A 26,408-nucleotide genomic window follows, 5' to 3' on the forward strand; every position below is an offset into this window, starting at 1 on the left:
TTAAAATAATTCCACTTTACAGTTTTAAGGCAGCACCCCCATCAAAGTGTTTATTTCCTTAATAAATCATAATCATCATATAGCACTGTGCACTTACAATGGCTCATTTTGCCTTTCTACCTAATTATCTTTCCTCTGCTCCATTCTGAAACTAAAGGCCCCGTCTCACATAGCGAGATCGCTAGCGAGATCGCTGCTGAGTCACTAATTTTGTGACGCAACAGCGACCTCAGTAGCGATCTCGCTATGTGTGACACGTACCAGTGACCCGGCCCCTGCTGTGAGATCGCTGGTCGTGTCGGAACGGCCTGGACCTTTTTTTGGTCGTTGAGGTCCCGCTGACATCGCTGAATCGGTGTGAGTGACACCGATCCAGCGATGTCTTCACTGGTAACCAGGGTAAACATCGGGTTACTAAGCGCAGGGCCACGCTTAGTAACCCGATGTTTACACCCTGGTTACCAGCGTAAATGTAAAAAAAAAACAAACAGTACATGCTCACCATCTGATGTCCGTCAGGTCCCTTGCCGTCTGCTTCCTGCTCTGACTGACTGCCGGCTGGAAAGTGAGAGCACAGCACAGCAGTGACGTCACCGCTGCGCTCTGCTCTCACTGTACGGCGGCTCAGTCAGAGCAGGAAGCAGACGGCAAGGGACACCGAAAGGAGAGTATGTACTGTTTGTTTTTTTTTGTAACCAGGGTAAACATCGGGTTACTAAGCGCGGCCCTGCGCTTAGTAACCCGATGTTTACCCTGGTTACCCGGGTGCTGCAGGGGGACTTCGGCATCGTTGAAGACAGTTTCAACTATGCCGAAGTCGTTCCCCTGATCGTTGGTCGCTGGAGAGAGCGGTCTGTGTGACAGCTCCCCAGCGACCACACAGCGACTTACCAACGATCACGGCCAGGTCGTATCGCTGGTCGTGGTCGTTGGTAAATCGCTATGTGAGACGGGGCCTTAAGTGTTTTGTCCCTGCAGGAATCATTCCCCTCGTCAACTCCTGTCCCAGCTGCTCAGTCCTCACTCTGTCAGGGACTTTTGCAGTGACTGATGAGTCACACAGAGAAAATTGTCCTCCTGTTTCTACATAGAGCTTAGAAGGATTCAGCTAGTCAGCATTTAATCACGTGATGTCATAGACCTAATGGAAAAGTAGAATTAGCTGGGCATTAAGGCAAAATGAGCAGTTGTAAGTACACAGTGCTATATAATATGATGATTGCAGTATATTAAGATAAAAGTTTTGATGGACATGCGTCTTTAAGGAGATGTTAAACATACATTTATACACTAATAAAAAATGACAGCAAAATGAAGTAAAATACCAAAAGTTAATTTTACCCTTGCTGCCCATTTGTGGCAGGTACTAGATAATATTTTTGTCACTGATGGTTCAGGTCTTTGTAGTTTATAACTAAAAAATCTGTAGTGGGACTACTTCATAGAAAACTTATGGTAAACAATGGGGGAGAACCAAGGCAGTACTTTGTTCCTCCAACAGGAAATGACGACAAATGCAAATGGCACAAACCTGCAATCTGTAAATGCAACTCACCTATACTAAAAAACATAATAAAACCTCATACTTCCAGTATAAAATACACAAATGCAGTATACATATTCCACCAACATGTGAAGACACCAGGTACACTGTCAGAATGCCATTAAACTCTTCCAAAAGAAGAAAATTTGCCCATTAGCAGGCTTAGAATAGCATTATTGATCACAGGAAATTTCTCCACACTTGGAGAGGGAGTGGGCAAAAACTATCCCGTCAACTTTACGAACCTTGACTTAAGGAATGCTTTGCCATCCCAAAACCAAGAGTCTAGGTATGCATAGTACAAATGGCAGTGTTATGGGGGGGGGGGGACAACAGCCCTCAGTACTAGGACTCAAGCCCATAGCCGTATTAAATTAAGCTCTGTACAACTTGTGGCATGCGTTTTATTCTTTCAACTGGGCAGGACAAAAAAATTTTAAGTGCCAGCTCCATCATATTATGTTTATGTGAAAGAACTCTTTAGAAGCCATTGATGTGTACATGTACAACTGGATGGAGCTTGTACGGAAGAGCACTGAGGCCATCTGATGGCATAATATGGAGGAAATCAAAATTCAGCTATAAGCAATATTTTAGAACTTACATTCTTGGCTGAACTTATTTATGTAGTTAAGAGTATAGAAATGTAGAAATTGTCTGTTTGCTGCAATCTATGGAAATAATTGGAGTGGTAGCAGTTGAACTTGCCTTCTTCAAATGCATGAAATGTTAATTATTTCATATTGAAAGAAAATGCTGGCTTTCCAATAACCATTTCATCTTAAACATAAGCAGGAACTAGTTAGATACAAACATCCTATCCGTTCCATTGTCCATGTCACACTTCATCACACAGTACTTTGTAACCTCACACAATTCAGGATGAGGCTGGAAGGATAAGCCAGGGTCTCCACCGCACCAAAAACTTCAAGCGCATTAGCACCACACATGCCAAACAGCGTTATCACTGCAAGGACAGAGCCAGCAACAGCAAAAACATCAGCATATCTAGTAGGAAAAAACTGGCAGTACTAAGAGTAGTATCAGGACAGAAGGTCAAGGCAAAAATAGAAACAGAAAATTAACTCCTTCAAAACAAACATTACATTTTCATTTTGCTTTAAAACAGGATGATTAAAAATTAGAAATACACATTTTCAGAAAACAAAATATATACACTTTAAAAAACAAACTACAGTAGGCCAAAATTATTGCAAACAAACATTTGAAGACTAGTTTTTAATCACTATTTTAGATTAAAGTGACCTGGTATCAATGTACAGGTAATCAACATTCAAGAATACCAATTCCAAGTGGTGCTTTAGCTGAACGGCTGTGAACTATGGTATAAAGTTGATTAACCCCATTTTTTATACGCAGATAAAAAGGGGAACTAAATCCAGCAGTTATTAATGTGGAGAAATTAATGGTCCCCTTTCTTAGGACCAAAAGGAGTTGGGAAGTCTGTGGTGGTTTGCATATAATTTTCCCTAATAGAATATTCAATTACTACAAAAAATATCAACTTGCTTGTATAGTGCCAAAATAGCTAAAGTTCATGAAAGACAAAGCAGGTTGTAGCCTGTACGTCGGGTTCATCTGAGAAACCTTAAAATTGCCAAGATGTCTCTTCAATAACGACAAATACATAAGCTTAAAAAATAGGTGTCCAGGATAAATAAACCCCATACAGAGATGAAAGTTGGACAAACCCACAGATTTCAGCAAGACCAGATAACTATATGGTGTATATGGGGAACTAATGGCTATTGGAATTTCATGGCTTAATTCCCTTGTTTTCAGGAATAAGCCACTGCAAAAGATTCTTCACACTCTCGCCTCCTAAAACACATGAATGCTTCGTCAATGTGAGTAAGGGAGACCAGTCAGTATCAGGTGGGGATGTAAACCATAACTCTCAACCTATCCATTTTTCATAACTCACCAGTGGCACGACTTACTTGTGCATTGCTCGCTCTGGTATTGCAGCTTCACTTTGTCAATGGGAATGGAACTGTAGTACCAGGAGATAGCTACAACACAATGTATACAGTTCTGCTGTTCCAGCACTAAACAGAGTCCTGGCTCGGACTGGACCACAAGGTAACCTGTGAATCCCCCGATGGGTCCCTGTGCAGATCAGGGCCCCTGTGCAGATCAGGGGCCTTGGCATAATTCACTTGATTCACTCTGTACAGAAAAATAGCAGAATCTCATCATTCATTAACTAAACTACCCAGCTTATTATTAAATAGAGAGGTAAATTTGTGAACGAGAGAAGTGTAATATTTGTATGCAGTTGAAAAGTGGCCCCCCCAAAGTCAATGTTACTGGTGGGCCCTCGGCACCCCAGTCTGACACTGACTGCGTCCATATCACAATAGCTTTTAGGCTAGAGCCCACATTGGAAGATTGGCAATATGACCAAGATCCGCAGTGGGGAACCTCCGCCACTCGTGTCATTTTGCTGCTCACAACTACTTTCTGGCCCCCGGGTGGATCCCTGGGGATTATAGTGCTGTAGCCAGCAAACCCATTTTGCCGGTCACCATTTTGTTTGTTTGTATTTTATTTTTATTTATTTATTTATTTTTTATTTCCTTCACGCATTGAGCACACAATGTACTGAACGCTGCAGTGCATGAAATGAAAGATTATAGTTTGACACTAGCCAACACCAACATCTGGATGTATTTTGTGGGTGGAGTAGGGGCACAACGTGCTACCGTCCCACAGATTTAGACAGCAGTGGCAGCCCTTATGTCTCGTGTTTTGGGATATACACTGCTCAAAAAAATGAAAGGAACACTTAAACAGAATATAACTCCAAGTAAATCAAACTTCCACTTAGGAAGCAACACTGACAAGCAATTTCACATGCTGTTGTGCAAATGGAATAAACAACAGATGGAAATTAATGGCAATCATCAAGACACTCAAAGGAGAGCTTCTGCAGCTGGGGACCACAGACCACATCTCAGTACCGATGCTTTCTGGCTGTTTTGGTCACTTTTGAACATTGGTTGTGCTTTCACACTCATGGTAGCAGAAGACGGACTCTACAACCCACACAAGAGGCTCAAGCAGTGCAGCTCATCCAAGATGGCACATCAATGCGAGCTGTGGCAAGAAAGTTTGCTGTGTCTATTAGCGTAGTGTCCAGAGGGTGGAGGCGCTACCCGGAGACAGGCCAGCACACCAGGAGACGAGGGGGCAACAACCCAGCAGCAGGACCGCTACCTCAGCCTTTGTGAAAGGAGTTACAGGAAGAACACTGTCAGAGCCCTGCAAAATTACCTCCAGCAGGCCACAAATATGCATGTGTCTGCACAAACGGTTAGAAACAGACTCCATGAGGATGATCTGACTGCCCGACGTCCACAGATGGGGGTTGCGCTCACAGCCCAACACCGTGCAGGACGCTTGGCATTAGCCACAGAACATCAGGATTGGCAAATTCGCCACTGGCGCCCTGTACTCTTCACAGATGAATGCATGTTCACACTGAGCACATGTGACAGACGTGTCAGTCTGGAGACGATGTGAAGAGTGATCTGCTGCCTGCAACATCCTTCAGCATGACCGGTTTGGCAGGGTGTCCGTAATGGTGTGGGGTGGCATTTTTTTGAGGGCCGCAAAGCCCTCCATGTGCTCGCCAGAGGTAGCCTGACTGCCATTAGGTACCGAGATGAGATCCTCAGACCCCTTGTGAGACCATATGCTGGTGCGGTTGGCCCTGGGTTCCTCCTAATGCAGGACAATGCCAGATCTCATGTGGCTGGAGTGTCAGCAGTTCCTGCAAGATGAAGGCATTGAAGCTATGGACTGGCACGCCGGTTCCCCAGACCTGAATCCAATTGAACACATCTGGGACATCATGTCTCGCACTATCCACCAACGCCGCATTGCACCACAGACTGTCCAGGAGTTGACCGATGCCTTAATCCTGGTCTAGGAGATCCCTCAGGATAACATCCACCGCTTCTTCACGACAATGCCCAGGCATTGTAGGGAGGTCATACAGGCATGTGAAGGCCACGCACACTACTTTTCCTTGTCCTGAGACATTTCCACTTAAGTTGGATCAGCCTGTAACTTCATTTTCCACTTTGATTTAGAGCATCATTCCAACTCAAGAACTCCGTGGGATATTAGTTGTGATTTATGTTGATCATTTTTAGGTTTTATTCTCAACATTCCACTATGTAAAGAATGCAGATTTACAACTGGAATATTTCATTCAGTGTTATCTAGGATATGAGATTTTATAGTGTTCCTTTTATTTTTTTGAGCAGTGTATATGCTCCATCCCCAATGTCTCCTATTGTATGTACTCTAGCCCCAGTGTCACAGGTGATGTAGTCTGTAGCCCCAGTTTTCTTTAGTCATGTATATGCTGCAGCCCCATTTTTTCCCATTTGATGCATATGCTACAGTGCCACACTTTATTTACCAAGTGATTTGTGGTGTCGTCCTCGTTTCTACATGCTGTATATTCTCCAGTCTGAGTGAATCCTATGTGTTGTACATGCTCCAGCCCCAGTTTGTCTTATGTGCGCCCCATTGTATTCTACAGGTCCTTCTCAAAAAATTAGCATATAGTGTTAAATTTCATTATTTACCATAATGTAATGATTACAATTAAACTTTCATATATTATAGATTCATTATCCACCAACTGAAATTTGTCAGGTCTTTTATTGTTTTAATACTGATGATTTTGGCCTACAACTCCTGATAACCCAAAAAACCTGTCTCAATAAATTAGCATATCAAGAAAAGGTTCTCTAAATGACCTATTACCCTAATCTTCTGAATCAACTAATTAACTCTAAACACATGCAAAAGATACCTGAGGCTTTTAAAAACTCCCTGCCTGGTTCATTACTCAAAACCCCCATCATGGGTAAGACTAGCGACCTGACAGATGTCAAGAAGGCCATCATTGACACCCTCAAGCAAGAGGGTAAGACCCAGAAAGAAATTTCTCAACAAATAGGCTGTTCCCAGAGTGCTGTATCAAGGCACCTCAATGGTAAGTCTGTTGGAAGGAAACAATGTGGCAGAAAACGCTGTACAACGAGAAGAGGTGACCGGACCCTGAGGAAGATTGTGGAGAAGGACCGATTCCAGACCTTGGGGAACCTGAGGAAGCAGTGGACTGAGTCTGGTGTGGAAACATCCAGAGCCACCGTGCACAGGCGTGTGCAGGAAATGGGCTACAGGTGCCGCATTCCCCAGGTAAAGCCACTTTTGAACCATAAACAGCGGCAGAAGCGCCTGACCTGGGCTACAGAGAAGCAGCACTGGACTGTTGCTAAGTGGTCCCAAGTACTTTTTTCTGATGAAAGCAAATTTTGCATGTCATTCGGAAATCAAGGTGCCAGAGTCTGGAGGAAGACTGGGGAGAAGGAAATGCCAAAATGCCTGAAGTCCAGTGTCAAGTACCCACAGTCAGTGATGGTGTGGGGTGCCATGTCAGCTGCTGGTGTTGGTCCACTGTGTTTCATCAAGGGCAGGGTCAATGCAGCTAGCTATCAGGAGATTTTGGAGCACTTCATGCTTCCATCGGCTGAAATGCTTTATGGAGATGAAGATTTCATTTTTCAGCACGACCTGGCACCTGCTCACGGTGCCAAAACCACTGGTAAATGGTTTACTGACCATGGTATTACTGTGCTCATTTGGCCTGCCAACTCTCCTGACCTGAACCCCATAGAGAATCTGTGGGATATTGTGAAGAGAAAGTTGAGAGACGCAAGACCCAACACTCTGGATGAGCTTAAGGCCGCTATTGAAGCATCCTGGGCCTCCATAACATCTCAGCAGTGTCACAGGCTGATTGCCTCCATGCCACGCCGCATTGAAGCAGTCATTTCTGCCAAAGGATTCCCGACCAAGTATTGAGTGCATAACTGAACATTATTATTTGATGGTTTTTTTGTTTGGTATTAAAAAACACTTTTATTTGATTGGTCGGGTGAAATATGCTAATTTATTGAGACAGGTTTTTTGGGTTATCAGGAGTTGTATGCCAAAATCATCAGTATTAAAACAATAAAAGATCTGACAAATTTCAGTTGGTGGACAATGAATCTATAATATATGAAAGTTTAATTGTAATCATTACATTATGGTAAATAATGAAATTTAACACTATATGCTAATTTTTTGAGAAGGACCTGTATATGTTGTATACTGCAAAACTTCCACTGCTTGAGTTCTATAAAAAGTAGCATGAGCAGTGATTACATTTCCCACATTTTGGAGACCTGCACTGTAATATACATCCATGTTCAGAACAACTTACTGCTGCCAGTTCTGTACAAAACTTTCAGTTAAATGTTCTCCAATGCAATACGGATGCAAATCTAGAAAAGCAGTTGCAAGTAGCATAAATACAACCTAACATTACACGAAACAACCAAAGATAAGCTACCCCAGCCATGACATTAGGGATGAGTTAATTAACCCCTTTGCCAAAAGTCTGTATTCACCTTCCTGACTAGGCCAAATATAACAAGTGTTCTTTTGTGTGCCAATATGAATTCTGGAACACCAACGAACCCCAATGATTCTGAGACTGTTTTTGGTGACATTGTACTTTATGTTAATAATAAATTTAGGCTAAATTACTTTGCGTTTGTGAAAGTAAGAATTTCGGCAAAAATGTAGAAAGATTTACAATGTTCAAAAATTAATATATCCTTAAACTAGTCATGCTGTTCAAAATCTACTAACATTTCCCATATGTTTACTTAAAAAAAAAAAAATCAAACTTGATGTTGATTTAATGTTTGAAACTTAGGTTTGAAACGTAGCAGGGTTAAACGTTTATCAGCAATTTCTCAGTTTTACTACAAAATTTACAAACTTTCTAGGGACCACATGTTTAAAGTGACTTTGAAGGGCTAAATACCCAAAAGTGACACCATTTTAAAAACTGCAACCCTCAAAGTGCTCAAAGCCACATTCAAGAAGTTTAACTCTATAGGTGCTTTATAGGAATTAAAGCAAAGTGGAATAAACATTTTTTGTTATTTTTCAATGTTCAGTTAGCCCCAATTTTTGCATTTTTACAAGGATAACACACTTGCGTTGTGCGCCGCAGCGTCGGCGCCGCAACGCACAACGCAAACAAAAACGCAGCAAAACGCATGCACAACGCTGCGTTTTGCGCCGCATGCGTCCTTTTTTTGATTGATTTTGGACGCAGCAAAAATGCAACTTGCTGCGTCCTCTGCGCCCGGATGCGTGCGCCGCAGTGACGCATGCGCCGCAAAACGCAAGTGCGACGCATGTCCATGCGCCATGTTAAATATAGGGGCGCATGACGCATGCGGCGACCGACCGCAAATGTGAACGTAGACTTAAGTGCGCCGATACCTTATCTGTGGAGTAAAACTACTGTTTGGGCACATGGCAGGGCTTGGAAGGGAAGGAGCGCCAACTGACTTTTGGAGAACAAAATTGGCTGGAATAGATAGTGGATGCCATGACGTGTTTGCAGAGCCCCTGAAGTGCTTTAACAGTGAAAACCAAATCTCAAATATTTTGAAAACTACACCCCTTAAGCAATTTATCTAGAGGTTCTGTGAGCGCTGTGAACCCACGGGTGGTTCACAGAATTTTAAAATGCTCAGAAGTGAAAATACAAATTTTCCCATAAACATTTTTTCCCCAAGGGTAACAGAAGAAAATGAACCGTACAATTTGTTGTTCAATTTCTCTTAAATACACTGATGCCCCATATGTAGAGGAAAACTACTGTTTAAGCACATAGAGCTCTGAAGATAAGGATCGCCAATTGAATTCTAGAACGCAATTTTAACTGGAACAGATTGCATATGCCAAGTCACATTTGAAGAGCCCCCGACAAGCCAAAACATCAGAATCCCCCATAAGTGACCTCATTTTGGAAGCTACATCTTTCGGAATTTCTTTAGTGGTGTAGCAAGCATTGCATAATATTGGGCTGAGTATGGAAAATGACTATTTTCCCACTAAAATTATACTTTGGCTTTAAGTTATTACTTTTCAAAAGGGATTATAGGAGAAAATCTATAAATATAGCAAGTAATTTCTCTCGAGTATGCCAATATACGTGGTCTTAAACTTTTGAAGCACAGTGTGCCAAGCTCAGAAGGTAAGGAGTGCCTTATTGTAGTGCACAATTTGCTGGCATGCTTTGAGGATGCCATGTCACATTAGCAGAGCTACCAGAACACTAGAAACCCCCCCATAAGTGACCTCATTTTACAAACTACACCTAAATTTATCTAGGGGTGTAGTAATATTGACGTGCCTCACAGAATTCATGCCATTGGGCAATGAAGAAATAAAATTAAATTTTAACCACAACTTGTTTTAGCCCCAGAATTTACATTGTAACAAGGGGAAAATGGGTAAAAATGGCACCAAAATGTATCAATTTCTGCTAAACATGGCAATAACCCATATGTGGCTGTACAGTATTAATTAGCAACATGGCGTGACTGAATGTAAGGAGCGCCATTTTACTCTTGGGAAAACAAGTCATCGAATAGTTTGCCACCAACTGCTAGAAAAGCAGAATCCCCGCTCAAGTGACCTTATTTTGGAAATTACATCACTTGGAATTTATCTACAGGTGTAGTGACGATTATGACTCCATGGATGTTTTCCAGAAATAAGCAGCAGTGGATGTTTCAGTGAAAAAAGCAAATCGGCCATTGTACTAGCACCCAGCTCGTGCTTCTGGAGACATGGACCCCTTAAATTAAGTGGGCTCTCATCACTACAAAAATGCCAAATGTGGATGCCAACTGCGGTTTAGGCACATTGGATTTCGGAGCACAGAATTTGCTGGATTTTTTGTTTTTGATGAGCAGCCATATAGCTTTTCCAGAGACAGCTTTTCCAGTAATTTGGAAGCCTCATATATTTCCATTGATTAATGACGGATCTGAGTGGGGACTTGCCCTTATTGTGGATTGAGTTTAAGCTTTTAGTGGGTACATTTTACATAACATTTTGGATCGAATTTATCCTGTGCTCTACCCTGAACACTTACATAGAGGTCTCCATCTAAACCTCTGAATAATGTGATATAGATGAAACCCCAAGAGATCCATTCGCTAAAATGGGGCAGCAGCATGACTCCAGACTCAATCTGGCCTTTGTTTAGCGGTGTAGCCTTCAGCACAAAACTGTGGTTGACTGTGCTTTTATGCACATGTAAAAAGAACTTGTCATCAGGATCATCCATGTTAAACTAAAGGTATGGGCAGAATGCCGCTGTCATTCCGATTTAATGCATACCTTTAATGTAAAATTCTGAAGCCTGGTGTGGAGAAATGGGGTCAGTGGGTGCTCTCGTCCACTGGCCCGGCTGTCTTTAGCAAGACTGCATGGACCACGGCTCATACCACTGAACGCCCGCTCTATCTCCCCGTGGGCAATACACTACACAGACAACACAGGGTTAAGGTAAAACAGTGTGGCAATACTTTATTGAACCACAACACACAATAGCAAACAGAACAATCTCACCATGGCTGGAATTGTTTGGTTACATGGGCGCATATAAAATATCACTGTGTCTCCACATATTTCCAGTATGACATGATGTCAGAGCTCCCAGGGTCCCTACTCCATCGGTGGATGAACGCACAGAGAAGGGGTAATGACAAGCATAGGGAGATGACCAAGAACTGTCCATAGAGTCCATACAAGGTCCAAAGCCAGTTGATATGATGTCAGAGCTCCCAGGGTCGCTACTCCATCGGTGGATGAACACAGAGAAGGGGTAACGACAAGCATAGGAAGATGACCAAGAACTGTCCGTAGAGTCCATACAAGGTCCAAAGCCAGTTGACACGAGAGTCACCACCTGGCTTATCTGACCATCTCCATGGAACCAGGCGACCAGCGGGTCCCATACCTGGCTTTCTCCAAACATATCCATGGTTCAGAGATGGTCACTGGATCAGATCTGTGTCCTTCCAACCGGAGCTGAAAACCCCTATGTTGTATCCTATAGAATCATAGATCAGTGTCCCTCGTGATGGTGCCATGATGAATTGGCTGCAGTCCTTTCTCTTGTCTGTTGGGTGGTTTTCAGAATGTCTGGCTGATAGCTCTGTGATACTTCAGTCTCCCAGGATGTGAACTCAGTCTTTTTATAGCCAAGGCATGTAAGCTATTTTTAGAATTACCCAGGGTCTTTCAGTCCAACATCAAGATAAGGTAAACAATGGTGATGGGATTAAGTAGCACTATTCGCATATAAGCACACATCAATAAACAAAGCTTAAAGGTACCTTCACACATAACGATTTCGTTAACGATATCGTTGCAATGTCACGCTTTTGGTGACGTAGCAACGATCCCGCTTAAAGATCTCGTTATGTGTGACAGCGACCAACGATCAGGCCCCTGCTGGGAGATCGTTGGTCGTAGGGAATGATCAGGACCTTTTTTTGGTCGCTGATCACCCGCTGTCATTGCTGGATCGGCGTGTGTGACGCCGATCCAGCGATGTGTTCACTTGTAACCAGGGTAAATATCGGGTTACTAAGCGCAGGGCCGCGCTTAGTAACCCGATATTTACCCTGGTTACCATTGTAAAAGTTACAAAAAAAAAAACAAAAAAAACCCAGTACATACTCACATTCCGATGTCTGTCACGTCCCCCGCCGTCAGCTTCCCTGCACTGACTGTCAGCGCCGGCCGTAAAGCACTGTTTTTTGTTTTTTTTTTACAATGGTAACCAGGGTAAATATCGGGTTACTAAGCGCGGCACTGCACTTAGTAACCCGACGGTTACCCAGGGACTTTGGCATCGTTGAAGACAGTTTCAACGATGCCGAAGTCGTTCCCCTGATCGTTAGTCGCTGAAGAGAATTGTCTGTGTGACAGCTCCCCAGCGACCACACAACGACTTACCAACGATCACGGCCAGGTCGTATCGCTGGTCGTGATCGTTGGTAAGATGTTTAGTGTAACGGTACCTTTACACACAATGTACAGTCACTATTACAGACTTACACAGTATGTTAGATAGCATATCAGTGGGCAAGTCTGTCTTCTTGACCCACCAGACAAACACTTAAATTCACAAGCCAATATACAGATAAAAAGCCAGTTCTTTTGGATTTGCAAAAACATGGTTGTCTGGGAAATTAAGATACAATCTGGTTTCTTCACACCTGGCTTTGGTTAAATCGGTTTCCTTGGTGCTTTGTAGTGTGACTTGTAGGCGAGACTGTGGGTAGAGTCTTCGGCTCAGAGGGCTCAGCCACTGACCCTCCGCTGCCTGTTCCATTCATTTAAATTTTGAGCTGGCGCCATATTAGCTGTGGATGGAGCTCTTGCAGGTGGCAGTCTTCATGAAATTTACGCAGGCCATGGGGAGATCGACCTCCATGGTCTTCAGGAAAATGGAAGCGGAGGTGGCGCATGAGCCACTTTCCTGAAGATCGTGGCTGAGCCCAAGACCCTGCCCACAGTTCCGCTTCAAAGCACCGAGGAAACAAATCCAGGCTGCCGATTTTTACACTAAAATGTAATAAATGTGCACCATTCTGCCCATGCCTGTAGTTTAACATGGATGACCCTGATGACAGGTTCTCTATAAAAAGACACCACTAGATCGGCCAGACTGCGTCCAGTGTCTCCGTCTGCCTCATTACAGGGTATTGCATTATGCAGATCAGAGCAGAGAAGGAGCTCCTCTGCTAGGGTGATAGATGTTGCTGTCACTTTTGATAGTGGCATCAGGTGTTAAACACCTGTGATCGGTGCTAGCAATGATTGTGGGCATTGCTGCAGGGTGTCAGCTCATAGCGCTAACACCCGCTTTAGATTGCGCCAAGGCTCAAGAGTGGCTATCGTCAGGCCATGCATGGACGGAGTTGTGCGAGAACGCACCTCCTGCAGCACAGTACATTTACAGTGGCTGTTGTGAAGGGGTTAATGGTTTGATCAAATTAGATGAAGGCAGGGTAATTTTCAAACGGGTAATTCTGTGCGCCCTTCAATGATGGTATAAATATCCAAATAGCCGTTGGCAGAAAAAAGGTTCCCCACCAGACGTAGATCGTTTAAAAAAAAAAAAAAAAATTACGAGTAACATTTAAGTTACAACTCTGTTTAAGAACAGCATTTCTTTTTGTTGCAAAATTACTTTAATATTTGATAAAGTTATTTAATTTAATATAAAGTAAAACCGTTCCAAAATTGAAAGTTCAAGTGTAACAAAAGGACAGGTTACTGTACAAAACTTGTGAGTGAATGTGGAGGATAAATCAGTAAAATGATCCAACGGCAAACACTACCCTTCATATAATCTTGAGCGCTTTTCACCACTGTTTTCGCAGAAATTATTCTTTTGATCCTACTATGAAAAGACATTCTGTAAAATAATTTTCACGCTTTAGATTCCAATCCACAGGAAACCCATTTTCATCTCGAGAAAACCATAAGTCAATAGTGACCCCAATAAATGAGCCATGCTATAGATGAAGGAAATTTATTTTCCCTTTATGTTTTACATATTTATTTAAATCTCTTGTGGCAAGTCTACATCATATAGGTTAGAAGCAATGTGCCATCTAAATGTTGCTCCTCACCTCTTCGTATAATTGTTTTCCCAGCTTCATATAGTTGTACGTGCACTTAAGAGCCGCAGGGCACACACTTGCTGAACACCAGGAGTCAAAGTGACATGCATGACTAGGATTGATGCTGTAGCTTCCTTTACAGCATATGTAGACCATTAACTATTTCACTTGTTTGTGGCAGTTGACTCATTTCAGATTCTGCAGCACTGCCAATCTCTGCTGGATGGCCATCGAACCTGACTAACTGGCACGAATGCGATAAATGGGAATATCGCCGCTTATTCCAAACTAAATACCATGTTCTTCATCTTTTCAGTGTTTGGCAAGTCAGATGTAGGTAGCCATTTACTGAATGTTTTTTTTTATTTTCTTTACCCTTAGTTACATAGTTTAGTTGGTTTTTAATCCTCATTTAATTTTTAAGGGTCTTTTTTATTCTATGTTGCCAGAATAGCCCACTTCACACCAGTATTTATACCTAGAACAATGGGTGTACTAACAGTAAGGTACACAACCCTTACATAACCCATACGCTTCGAGCAGTTAGTTTAGACAGACTACATTTTTTAACATAAGATCCTGTGACATACAGTATATCACTGTATAGCCATGTATACCTATACCGCTGATGTCCAGTGATGATGCAGAGTAAAAGCAGCCATATTGGCAAAATAGCAAAACAAAACTGCATTCTATAATGCTGTAGATAAGCCCCCGATGTAACCTGAAAGATAAGAAAAACAAGTTAGATTATACTCACCCAGGGGCGGTCCCGGTCCGGTGCATCCCATCTTCATACGATGACGTCCTCTTTGCTTCCTGTCGCGGCTCTGGCGCAGGCGTACTTTGCCCTGTTGAGGGCAGCGTAAAGTACTGCAGTGCACAGGCACCGGACCTCTCTGACCTTGCCAGGCGCCTGCGCACTGCAGTGCTTTGCCCTCAACAGGGCAGAAAGTATGCCTGTGCAGGAGCCGCGACAGGAAGCTAAGAAGAAGATATATCTCCTGATACCCTTGTGAAAACGCAAAATTTGGAGCCAATTTATCATTGTGGAAAAAAAAAAGTTCATATTTTCCTTCCACATTGCTTTAGCTCCTGTGAAGCATCTGAAGGGTTAATAAACATCTTGGATGAGGTTTTGAGCCGTTTGACAGGTGCAATTTTTAGAATGGTGACACTTTTGGATATCTTCTTCCATATAGGCCCTTTCAAGGTAAATTGATGTGGTCCCTAAAAAAAAAATTTTTTCAACATCATAAAGAACAATATGTAATGAAAAAAGTCTCAAAATCACTAAGATCTGTTGAAGTGTTCCAGAGTTATTACCTCAAAGTGACACTGGTCACAACTGCAAAAATTGGCCTTGTCACAAAGGAGGAAACAGGCTCTGGCGTGAAAGGGTTAGTAAATGTGCAGTCTCATAGCATACACCCAAGCATGACCCATTGGGAGATCAGAATAAAAGACTGGTGTGTTTCAATTTACCATCTTGGACTTAACCACAAATTGCCTTTGGGAGCGCAGGTCTTGCCATACAATTATATACAGGGATTAGGTCAACCAAAGCCACTCCCTCACCCTCTCACCCCCAGGCACAGTCAAGTAGTTGGCCTCTGGTATTTAATGCCTTGCTTAAAGTGGATCAGTCATTAGATTTTACAATACAACTTAAATACATTACAAATAGATCTTTGACGTGTTTTTTTTTTTTTTTTTTTTTTAAACTAGCATTATCAGGTCTAATTGGCTGCACACTCCTATATGAAAGTTTAAAATTAATCTCTGCTCACCTAGCCTGACGGATGGCTCCTCACTGTCCCTCCTGATGTTGAGATCTCACAATGCTCAGTACAAGCTGCAGCAGTTAGGCTGGGTAGGCTGAACGGCTTTATTTAAACTAAACCAATCTAATCCGGTCTAAAATTGACAAATAATATACGGTAATTTTCAAAAAGCTGAACAAGTTGGCACCAATATGGCAACATAAATTCTAAGTAGTTACTGTAAAGCCTTCATAATATGACAGCTCAAAGTTAAACAGAATGTCTTACAGGACAAAAGGCTGCAGCTAACGGCTTTTGTAAGCAGTCCGCCACACATCCTTCCTATGTTGACAAGTAGTTTGACATTGTACTTTGCCTTATTTTGACTTTGATAACTTTTTATTTTTTTTTTAAGCAAAATGATTCCATACCTCCAAAATATTCGTTGGTTTATAAGCACAATAGTTCCTCAGATTTGATTTGCAGTTAGGTAGCTAAGTGCATGCAGGATGAGAAAGCTTTTATAGTGCAGGCACTACACTGGTTTGCAATGTTCATCCACATAATTGGTACTCAACCTGCACAGGAAGAAAATGTTCCTGTACAAAATACATGAGACCAGTGGTAGCTTTTAACCCCCCACCCCAACATACACACTTTGTAATGCTATTTACGGTGACATTTACCTGCATAATAAAGGAATAAACATACTAGTGTTTACTCTGCTCCAGATACTATGATTCATAGACAATTCTACAAACCAATTTTTTTCCCTTTCTCATTTTGACCTCTTTGAGGCTACAATCTGTATTAATCAGTTTCAAGACCAATTTAAATAAGACACTGCGATTCCCTGGACCACACTGCTTCCAAAACCAAACATTTACACGGTCTCTACAGAAAAACCATGAAACCAAAAACGGGAAATAATCAAAACTACAGATTTTTTGGGTCCAGGCACCTAGGACATCTATTTTATTCACGATGAATCAAAATGTCAGTGTCCCATGCCATGGTGTGGCCACATGGTGCACAATAAAGGTTTCCCAACCCACAAACAAATAATCCTTTATCCTCCACATCTTCTGCCTGCGCCCCATTTAATTTTATACGGATGCAAAAAATTCAGGGATGTGTATATCTTGTCAGATGCTTAAGAAACAATCCGCTATAGCCATAAAGTGGCGTACTTCGCCCAAGCAGCACAGGTACAAGACTAACCGCTGTGAGAAGAACAGTAATTACCGTATGCTTTATGTAAAGAAAGAGCAGATCATGTTATCAGTTCTTAAACGATATTCATAAAGGTTCAAGAATGATTGGTCTATATTTAATAACTTCTAAAGATAACCGTATCAAATGCAAACCTGAGCAGCAAGAGGCTTCACAGACATGTACACACCACGTCTGACAAACATGTTAGTTTATGAACACGATTACACACCGCATCACAAATTATACAATTTTGATAAGAGACCTGGCGAAGCATCTTACGATCCTAGCATGTTGCTTTTAAAAGTTTTGATCGGTTGGAGTCCAGGATCAGAGATACCTACTTATAAAACTAAAACGAAAGGGACAAAGTGCTCAGCCGAAATCTATTCTTCCAGGCGACTGAATGCAGTCTCAGAGTTGGTTTTCAGTATCCAAAAAGAGCAGAACGCTTAAATTCAAGGGGCAGAATCTGCCATCGGCTGGATCTCCCTGCCCGATCCCCCACTGATCAAAGTTTTTGATTTGTCTGACAAGTCAAAAGTATTTTGAAAGAGCAGTTAGGCTATGTTCACATGTTGCGTTTTCGCAACTTTTTTCTGCAGGCAATACCTGCTCTTGGCAGTAAAAATGGCGTGTACTAAAGCAGATTTTGGTGAGTTTTTCATACTGTTTAGTGTGTTTACATTTTCTGCATCAAACACACCGGAAAGCATGATACCTGCGTTTTAGCACTTACTCATTGCTTTCTATGACTGACAAACCACAAAAACGCTGAAAGTGACATGCTGAAGTTTCCAAAAATGCAGCAGTTTTCCAATTTATTCATGGAAGAAAAAAAAAAAAAAACAGTGGGATGAGATTTCTGAAATCTCAGCTTTTGCTGGCACTGTAAAACACAGCTTTTAATTTGCAAAAAAACAAACAAAGTAAAAACGCAATGTGTGAACATAGGCGATACTGATAACACAATGAAGGTGTAAGGCTAAGTGACTGATATTCCACTTAAACTTTTAACTTCTATTCACTTAGAACACCTAGAAATAGGCCTTTATGAAAACCTTGCTTATCAGGATAGTAAATTTATAGAAAGCCAGTCCAACTGGTCTAGAAACAGCAGGTACTACTGAAGTCAAAACTACACATCTTTTTAAACAGATTTTTCGATTAATAGTTTAACACCCACGTGTTATAATAGATTTATTGATAAAGGTATGTACAAAGTATCAGTACTGAGGCTCAAATGTCAATACACATTTTGTTTCCCAATAGTAGCAATTAACAATTTAACAAAATCTGTGTATTGGAAACAAACTCTTGCAGTAAAACAAAATATATAATTACCAAATACATTTAAAACCTAGCATGCTAAGCCACAATGTCTAGAAATACTAAACTGAGGAACAAACAGTCTAAAAAATAAAACGCTGTATTTCAGTATAACCTAAATTGTGTGGTAAAGCAGATACGTTGTAATTTTAAATGTTAAAACTAGAAATTCACACATTGAGCCAAAACCAGGAGATTATTCAAAATTAAGGGAAACTTAAAAGGAATTTTACTTCCTTCCTCCAGGTTCTACTTACAGTTTTGGCTTTAAAACTGGATGTTTGATTCCAGACCCTCCCCCCCCCCAAAAAAAAAAAATAATAAATATATATATATATATATAAATAAATAAATAAATAAAAAAAGTGTTTTTCCTAACCTTCATCAACCATAAATGTCTGAAGAAATTGAAGAAAGCGTTAGAAGGTCTAAAGTAGATTTATCACACCAACTTTAAAAAAAGACTAAAATTCTTAATTCAGATAATTGCTTATAAAAGTCATTTTTGTTAAAGTCCAATTCAAAGCACTTTATTTGAAATAATTACACAGTTCTATATTTGTTTAAGAGAAACCTGCCTTTAAGCCGTACTTGAAACCAATTAGGTTTAAAAGTAATTTGATTGGCAATTAGATTGACAGTAACAGGTGAATATATTCATTTTCATCTCGTGTCACCCCAGTAGTTACAAACCTGGCACTGAATGCGTGGCATGGATGAGACATTCTGGAGTGCTCTTAATCTACAATTGCATTTTGGGTCTTGATTGTACATTGCAGTGCACAACAGACTCTCCTCTGTTCCCCAAGAACATTTCACCAAGCTTAGCCCTTTTATCTGAAACCAAAGCCTAAATATCACCCTTTATTTTACTAGCATGTTGGTCACTAAGTGTTTGAATGGAACACAGGCACTTTAGAGATGTTACATTTCTAGTATTCAATGGGACCAGCATACTTAGTACTTTGAATAGAGTGCAACTTAGTCAGAAAGGTTTCAGGTCTTCAGAGCTAATAAAAAAAAATGGAAAGCATAAATTAAGAGGAATACAGAAATTAATATTTGATCACTGGTGGTTAAATATATCTGTTACATAACTTTTATGTTAGAATAGGAAATCAACATAGAATTTTTTGAGTATGTTTCCCTACATACAAGCAAATATACACAAACTTCATGATAGGCAAGCATTCACCCAGGCATGAACACATACTAAGCATGAGCTTACATACTATGAGCAATAAACTAATCTGTGTGCACATTAACAGTTGCAAGAAAAAGTAAACGCTTTTTGAATTTCATTAATTTCTGCAACAATTACTAAAAATGTGGTCTGTTTTTGTTTATAATTATGACATAAAAATACAAACCATTTTACTTTTTTTTTTTTTTTAAAAAAAAGAGGGAATCTTGTCAGTATGACCTACCTTCTTAGGGCTGTCCCACACGTCCAGATAATTCCGGTACCGGAAAAAATTGGTACCGGAGTTATCCGTGTCCGTGTGCCCGTGAGTTCACGTAGGCCATACGTGCGGCACACGTGTGCCGAGTGGGTACCACACGGAGCGTGTGGTACCCACGCGTGTGGTACACTGCATCGTGCTGAAGCCGCGATTCATATCTTCTGTGCAGCAGCGTTTGCTGCATAGAAGATATGAATAATAGTGTTTAAAAGAAAGATCTATGTGTCCGCTGCCCCCACCACCCCCTGTGCGCCCCCCCCGCTGTTTTGAAAATACTCACCCGCTTCCCTCGCTGGCTGTCGCTGCTTCCTGGTCTGACCGCGCCTTCTACTGTATGCGGTCACGTGGGGCCGCTCTTTTACAGTCATGAATAGGCGGCTCCACCCCTATGGGAGGTGGAGCCACCTATTCATGACTCTAATCGGCGGCCCCACGTGACAGCATACAGTAGAAGGGGCGGCCAGCACAGAACAATGCGAGGGAGGCGGGTGAGTATTTTCAGAACAGCGGGGGGGGCGCACAGGGGGTGGGAGGGCGGCGGACACATAGATCTTTCTTTTAAACACTATTATTCATATCTTCTATGCAGCAAACGCTGCTGCACAGAAGATATGAATCGCGGCTTCAGCACCATGGGGGGGGGACAGCGCTTACTGTAGCGCTGTCTCCTGCACGCCACACGGACTGCACACGGAGAAGGTCCGTGTGTGGTCCTTGTACACGGACCCATTGACTTTAATGGGTCCGTGTAATACGCGCGCTCCCACGAACACTGACATGTCTCCGTGTTTGGCACACGGAGACACGGTCTGCAAAAAATCAATGACATCTGCACAGATGCATTGATTTTAATGGGTCTACGTGTGTCAGTGGCTCCGGTACGTGAGGAAACTGTCACCTCACGTACCGGAGCCACTGACGTGTGAAACCGGCCTTAAAGGGGTTGTCCAATACTAGGACATTCCCCATGCTTGGCCCCGTGAAAATGAGAACACGTATTACTCACCTCCCATACCGGCACCATTCCAGTAGTGTTGGCAGTCTTGTTCCCTGGGCTCTCGTGCGGTTATGACACATGAGTTCTGTGTTTAATCAGCGCAGGCATTACTGTCCCCACCTTCAGACAGATTAGTAATAAAGAGGCTGTGAGCCATCAGCTGCAGCTCTCACTTCCCCTTCATTATGTATGCGGCCAAAGGTGGGGACAGTGACACCAGCAGTGAATGGGCGCAGGGCTCATGTGTCATAACCACAGATGAATGGGCGCAGGGCTCACGTGTCATAACCAGAGATGAATGGGCGCAGGGCTCACGTGTCATAACCACAGATGAATGGGCGCAGGGCTCATGTGTCATAACCACAGGTGAATGAGGAATGAGATGAGGCTGTCTTGGTGGACAATCCCTTAAAAAAGAAGGCTATATGGGCATGCAGGTCATAGAAAGTTGAATAAAAAATACATCATACCTGCAGTAGGACTGATGACAAGTGCAACTGGAAAAGTTTGTAATGAAAAAATTCAGATCTGCTATACTGTATTCGTTCTGATCTCACTGCAGAGTTGTGTGCGAGTATGACAGACTGCCAGTCACTACATATCTCACTGGTAAAGTCACCTTTCATTTAACACGTTTTGGAGTCAGATTTTCATTTACAAAAGAAAAACATGGATCTGGACATGGGATAGCAGATCTTTTAACTTTAACTTATTACCTACATGCTCATATAGACAGCTTAGGCTGCTTTCACACTAGCGTCGGTACGGGGCCGTCGTGCTGCGTCGGCCCGACGTACCGACGCATACTGTGAAAAAATGCACAACGGGGGCAGCGGAAGCAGTCTTAGGACGCTTCCGCTGCCCCATTGCAAGGTCCAGGGAGGAGGGGGCGGAGTTTCGGCAGCGTATGCGTGGTCGAAAATGGCGGTCCCGACAAAAAAAGTTACATGTAACTTTTTTTGTGGCGGCGGTCCGCAAAAACACGACGTAACCGTCGCACGGCGGTTGCGATGTGTGGCACTGCGTCGCAATGCGTCGCTAAGTCTATGGAGAAAAAACGCATCCTGCGGGCAACTTTGCAGGATGCGTTTTTTCTCCACAACGACGCATTGCAAAGTGCAGTGCACGACGCTAGTGTGAAAGTAGCCTTAGGAGTGCTGATCCTACCAACAGATTGCCTTTAATCCACTCCCGACATGCACCATACATATACGGCACCACAGAAGCTGCGTTCCCGCAAACCTCTGTATAGATATGGCAGAGATCACACGGGCTCACGCTGAGCACCCCTGCGATCTACTGTGGGTGTCAGCTCTATATGAGAGCTGACATCATGCAGCAACGTCCAAGATCGGTGCTAGCACCAATCTTGGGCTTTTAACTGCTCTAATGCCACTGTCAATAGTGAAAGCAACATTGCTGGGCATCGCAGAGGGAGCTCCCATCAGCATAACACGATGCGATCCCATTGTGTCAATGGTCTCAATGGTGACCACGAACCCAAAGATGGTCATGGGTTCACCCAGGGATGGTGGCCTGTCAGCTCATGCCGAAAGCACAAGTTAACACGCCTCCTCCCTACATGTCAGATACTGCTCTAATGCAGAAGTGTTGCAGAGTATTAGATCACCGATCTGTCAGAGTAATGTTGATGTTCCATCCTGGGACAATGTAAAAATTATAAAAAGTTAACAAAACACACAAAAGTACGTACACATTTGGTATCACCACGTCCAGAATGATTAGACCTATATAAAAAAAAACAAAAAAAAAACTGTCCCACTAGTTAACCATTTTAGTGAACACAAAAAAAACAAGGCAAAGAAACTGCTTTATTTCCCAAACAAAAAGTGCAATAAACCGATCAAAACACCAATATCTTAAAATGTCATCCTGTCCATCAAAAAAAACCAAACAAGCAGCCATACAGCTCAGTAAACTGACAAAGAGGCTAATTTTTGCTATAAAAGTTTTTAATTGTGTAAAAGCGCAAAAAAAAAAAATGTCTCTAATCGTACTGACCCGAAGAATAAATTTGCCTTATCAATGTGACCACACAGAATGGCATAAAAAAATAATGCAAAATTTCTTGAATTGCTGGTTTTTGTTCATTCAGCCTCCCAAAAATTGGAATAGAAAGCAATCAAAAAATGTCATTTGTCCAAAAATTGAACCAGTAAATGTCAACTCGCCTCGCAAAATACAAGCCCTCACATGGCTGTCAGCTGAAATATGGAATTATGAACAAAATATGGCGATTCAGTTTTTGCAATAAAAAGCATCTTAGTGTGGCACAGCAGCCGAATAGAAAAAATAAAAACAACTAAATCTGGTATTGCTGTAATCGCACCTATCCAAAGAATAAAATAATATAATCACTTATACCGCATGAGGAACGGCTTAAAATATAAATGCTATTCTTGACATGCTGTTTATTTCTTCATTCTGGCTCACAAAAATCGCAGTAAGGCTCGGCTCACATTTATTCTGCGCTGGGCGCTTACACTGGGGTTTCCATATGCATCTCAGAAATAAGAAATGTCAGAAGATTCCCTATAATGAGGCAGTGTCCATCTTTTTAGGTGTGCATAAAAGTGCAGTCGGCCACAGTCTTGTGCACCTCTGAACTCAGTCTAGCCTATGTTCAACGGTGTCTTTTTTTTTTTAGAGTAACTGATGCCTCATACTGAAAGGATCCCTCGGGGGGTTCATCTGAATCACGTCACTCAGATTTAGATGTAAACCCCGATTTAAGTGCGCAGTGTACAACGTCGGATTAATGTGATCCCAAATGTGATGCAAAATGTTCCCTACAAAACCTTTGAATTAATAATTAATAAAAGCGCTATATATAGCTCGCTGTCCCCCAAATCTGTACTCCCAAATCTAAATGCCCTTTCCCTTCTGTGCACCACTATGTGCCTAAACCACATTTAGTGCCCACATGATTGATTATTCTGTAACGATGAGCCCAATTTTCAAGTGCATGTCTCTAGAGGTGGGGACTACAGCAGCAGTTGCAATTTTCACTCTGCAACATTCCCTGCTGCTAGTTTCTGGAAAAATTCACAAAGGGGTATCATTTCCAAAATGCAGTACCTTGAGGGGGGGGGGGGGGGGACTCTGCTCTTCCAGCACTTAGGGGCTCAGTAGAGTCTGCAAACGAAATCTAGCAAAATCCGCACTCTAGGAGGAAAATAGCATTTCGCCCCTTCCGAGTCTCGCTGTATGGCCAAGCAGTACTGTACAGCTACATATGGGGTATTTTCACATTCAGCAGAAATTGTGAGAGAAATTTTGAGTTCATTTTTACCCATTTCCCAGTGTGAAACTAAAATCAGGGGATAAAAAAAAACAAAAAAAAAAATTATTTCTTCAATGGTATAAAATTATGTGACACCTGTGGTGTCAATATGGTCACTGCACCCTTAGATTAATTCATTGAGGTGTAGTTTGTAAAATAGGGTCCTTCAGGGGGTGGGTTTTGCTACTCCGGTACCTCAGAGGCTCCATAAGTGTGACATGACACCCTTCAATCCAGTCCTGTACTATTGTTCCAAATCCCTGATGGAGGTACTTATTTGCATAACAAAGTCCTTGGAGGTGGAGATTGAGGTCTTTCAAGGGAAATTGATGAGTAGTGCCCTATCCACCACAGCTATGGACACTTTCAAAGGCAAAGTCGATAAACTCCTCATGAATTGGGTAAACGAGGTACAGGATACCTAAACTAGAAAGATCCAACGTGACTTACAGAACTACCAAAGCATATATATTGGTGGCAACAATCCCACTCTGAGAAGGGCTCCCTCTCACTCATTTTTGTACTCCATAGAAAGCACATCAGGAACACGCCCTCAAACGGATGGGCCCATAAGTCGAGGCAGAGAGATGGCCATAGGTACAATCCAAATCCACACAGAAATCGGAGATCCTCTGCCATGTCCTCTAAGCTCCAGGTAATCAATTTGTCCAAAATTGAATTGTCCCCAGATCAATTTGATGTTCTTGGTTTGTGTTTAACTGTTCCCCCCATCTTTCGATTATTTTACCGCATTGAAAGACTTGCATCTATTTCCAAGGAAACTGATGTTGAAAAAGTTGCATGACAAACCTCCGGCCACAGGTGAGTGGACATCAGAGGAATGAGAATCTATTGCCATCCTGGAAGAATTGAGCAACATGACGCAGTCATCCTCCACCAACAGTAACTTCATAGTCCCCAAGTCTAAAAAGTTTCTGCTCCTTAGCCTTTATCCAGAGATTGAACTGTTAGGTTTGTCAAGGAAGAATTCAGCCAAATCCCTAAAGGCCCCGTCACACATAGCGAGATCGCTAGCGAGATCGCTGCCGAGTCACAAGTTTTGTGACGCAACAGCGACCTCAGTAGCGATCTCGCTATGTGTGACACGTACCAGCGACCCGGCCTCTGCTGTGAGATCGCTGGTCGTGTCGGAATGGCCTGGGCCGTTTTTTGGTCGTTGAGGTCCCGCTGACATCGCTGAATCGGTGTGTGTGACACCGATCCAGCGATGTCTTCACTGGTAACCAGGGTAAACATCGGGTTACTAAGCGCAGGGCCGCGCTTAGTAACCCGATGTTTACCCTGGTTACCAGCGTAAATGTAAAAAAAAAACAAAAAAACAGTACATACTCACCATCTGATGTCCGTCAGGTCCCTTGCCGTCTGCATCCCACACTGACTGAGCGCCGCAAAGTGAAAGTGAAAGTACAGCACAGCGGTGACGTCACCGCTGCGCTCTGCTCTCACTGTACGGCGGCACTCAGTCAGAGCAGGAAGCAGACAGCAAGGGACCTGACGGACATCAGATGGTGAGTATGTACGGTTTGTTTTTTTTGGTAACCAGGGTAAACATCGGGTTACTAAGCGCGGCCCTGCGCTTAGTAACCCGATGTTTACCCTGGTTACCCGAGTGCTGCAGGGGGACTTCGGCATCGTTGAAGACAGTTTCAACGATGCCGAAGTCGTTCCCCTGATCGTTGGTCGCTGGAGAGAGCTGTCTGTGTGACAGCTCCCCAGCGACCACACAACGACTTACCAACGATCACGGCCAGGTCGTATCGCTGGTCGTGATCGTTGGTAAATCGCTATGTGTGACGGGGCCTTAAGGGAATACAGAAAGACAATCTAACAATGCCAGAGGCTGGCCTTGAAACAATTAAAACTGCTCAAAAATGGCCAGTGTGAAGATGCGCTTACATCGTAAATGTTTTCAAGTAATACACTGGCTCAGTTTCTTTTTTTCTTCAATATTTTTGTATTCAGAACAAACAGGGTGTGGACCCCTTTTCACTGAGCTGGGCAGTTCATATATAGTCCCTCCAAAGTTAGGTGTTCGGTTGGGACCGGGTGACTGCCACTATTCACAGTAGGTAGGTTTTAACATTATAGAGTTTAGTTACTGTCCCAATTGGGTATAACTTGCTTCGGTGGGACAGCTTTATGCTTTTTTGATCATAAACCGTGTTTACCAGGTA

At 42.5% G+C, this 26,408-nt stretch overlaps 1 protein-coding gene and 1 long non-coding RNA gene across 8 annotated transcripts in view; one reads left to right on the top strand and one right to left on the bottom strand.

Moving 5' to 3' along the window:
* Nucleotides 1-26,408, bottom strand: part of LDLRAD4 (low density lipoprotein receptor class A domain containing 4) — a 465,509-nt gene that overhangs the window by 164,041 nt on the left and 275,060 nt on the right. Inside the window, exon 2 of one of the 7 annotated variants that reach the window (XM_077270144.1) lies at nt 22,624-22,657. The exons of the other annotated variants lie outside the window; for them this stretch is intronic. Coding sequence (XP_077126259.1) covers nt 22,624-22,627 — 4 coding nt within the window. The 5' untranslated portion in view covers nt 22,628-22,657. The remainder of the gene's footprint in view (nt 1-22,623; nt 22,658-26,408) is intronic. 7 annotated transcript variants of the gene reach the window in all.
* On the top strand, nt 1,165-25,215 carry LOC143782573 (uncharacterized). The gene is made up of 4 exons (XR_013216998.1): nt 1,165-1,189; nt 3,347-3,411; nt 24,745-24,868; nt 24,992-25,215. It is a non-coding gene; the product is annotated as an uncharacterized LOC143782573 (long non-coding RNA).

Source organism: Ranitomeya variabilis, chromosome 6 (genome assembly GCF_051348905.1).
Source record: "Ranitomeya variabilis isolate aRanVar5 chromosome 6, aRanVar5.hap1, whole genome shotgun sequence".
Taxonomy (NCBI): Eukaryota; Metazoa; Chordata; class Amphibia; order Anura; family Dendrobatidae; genus Ranitomeya; species Ranitomeya variabilis.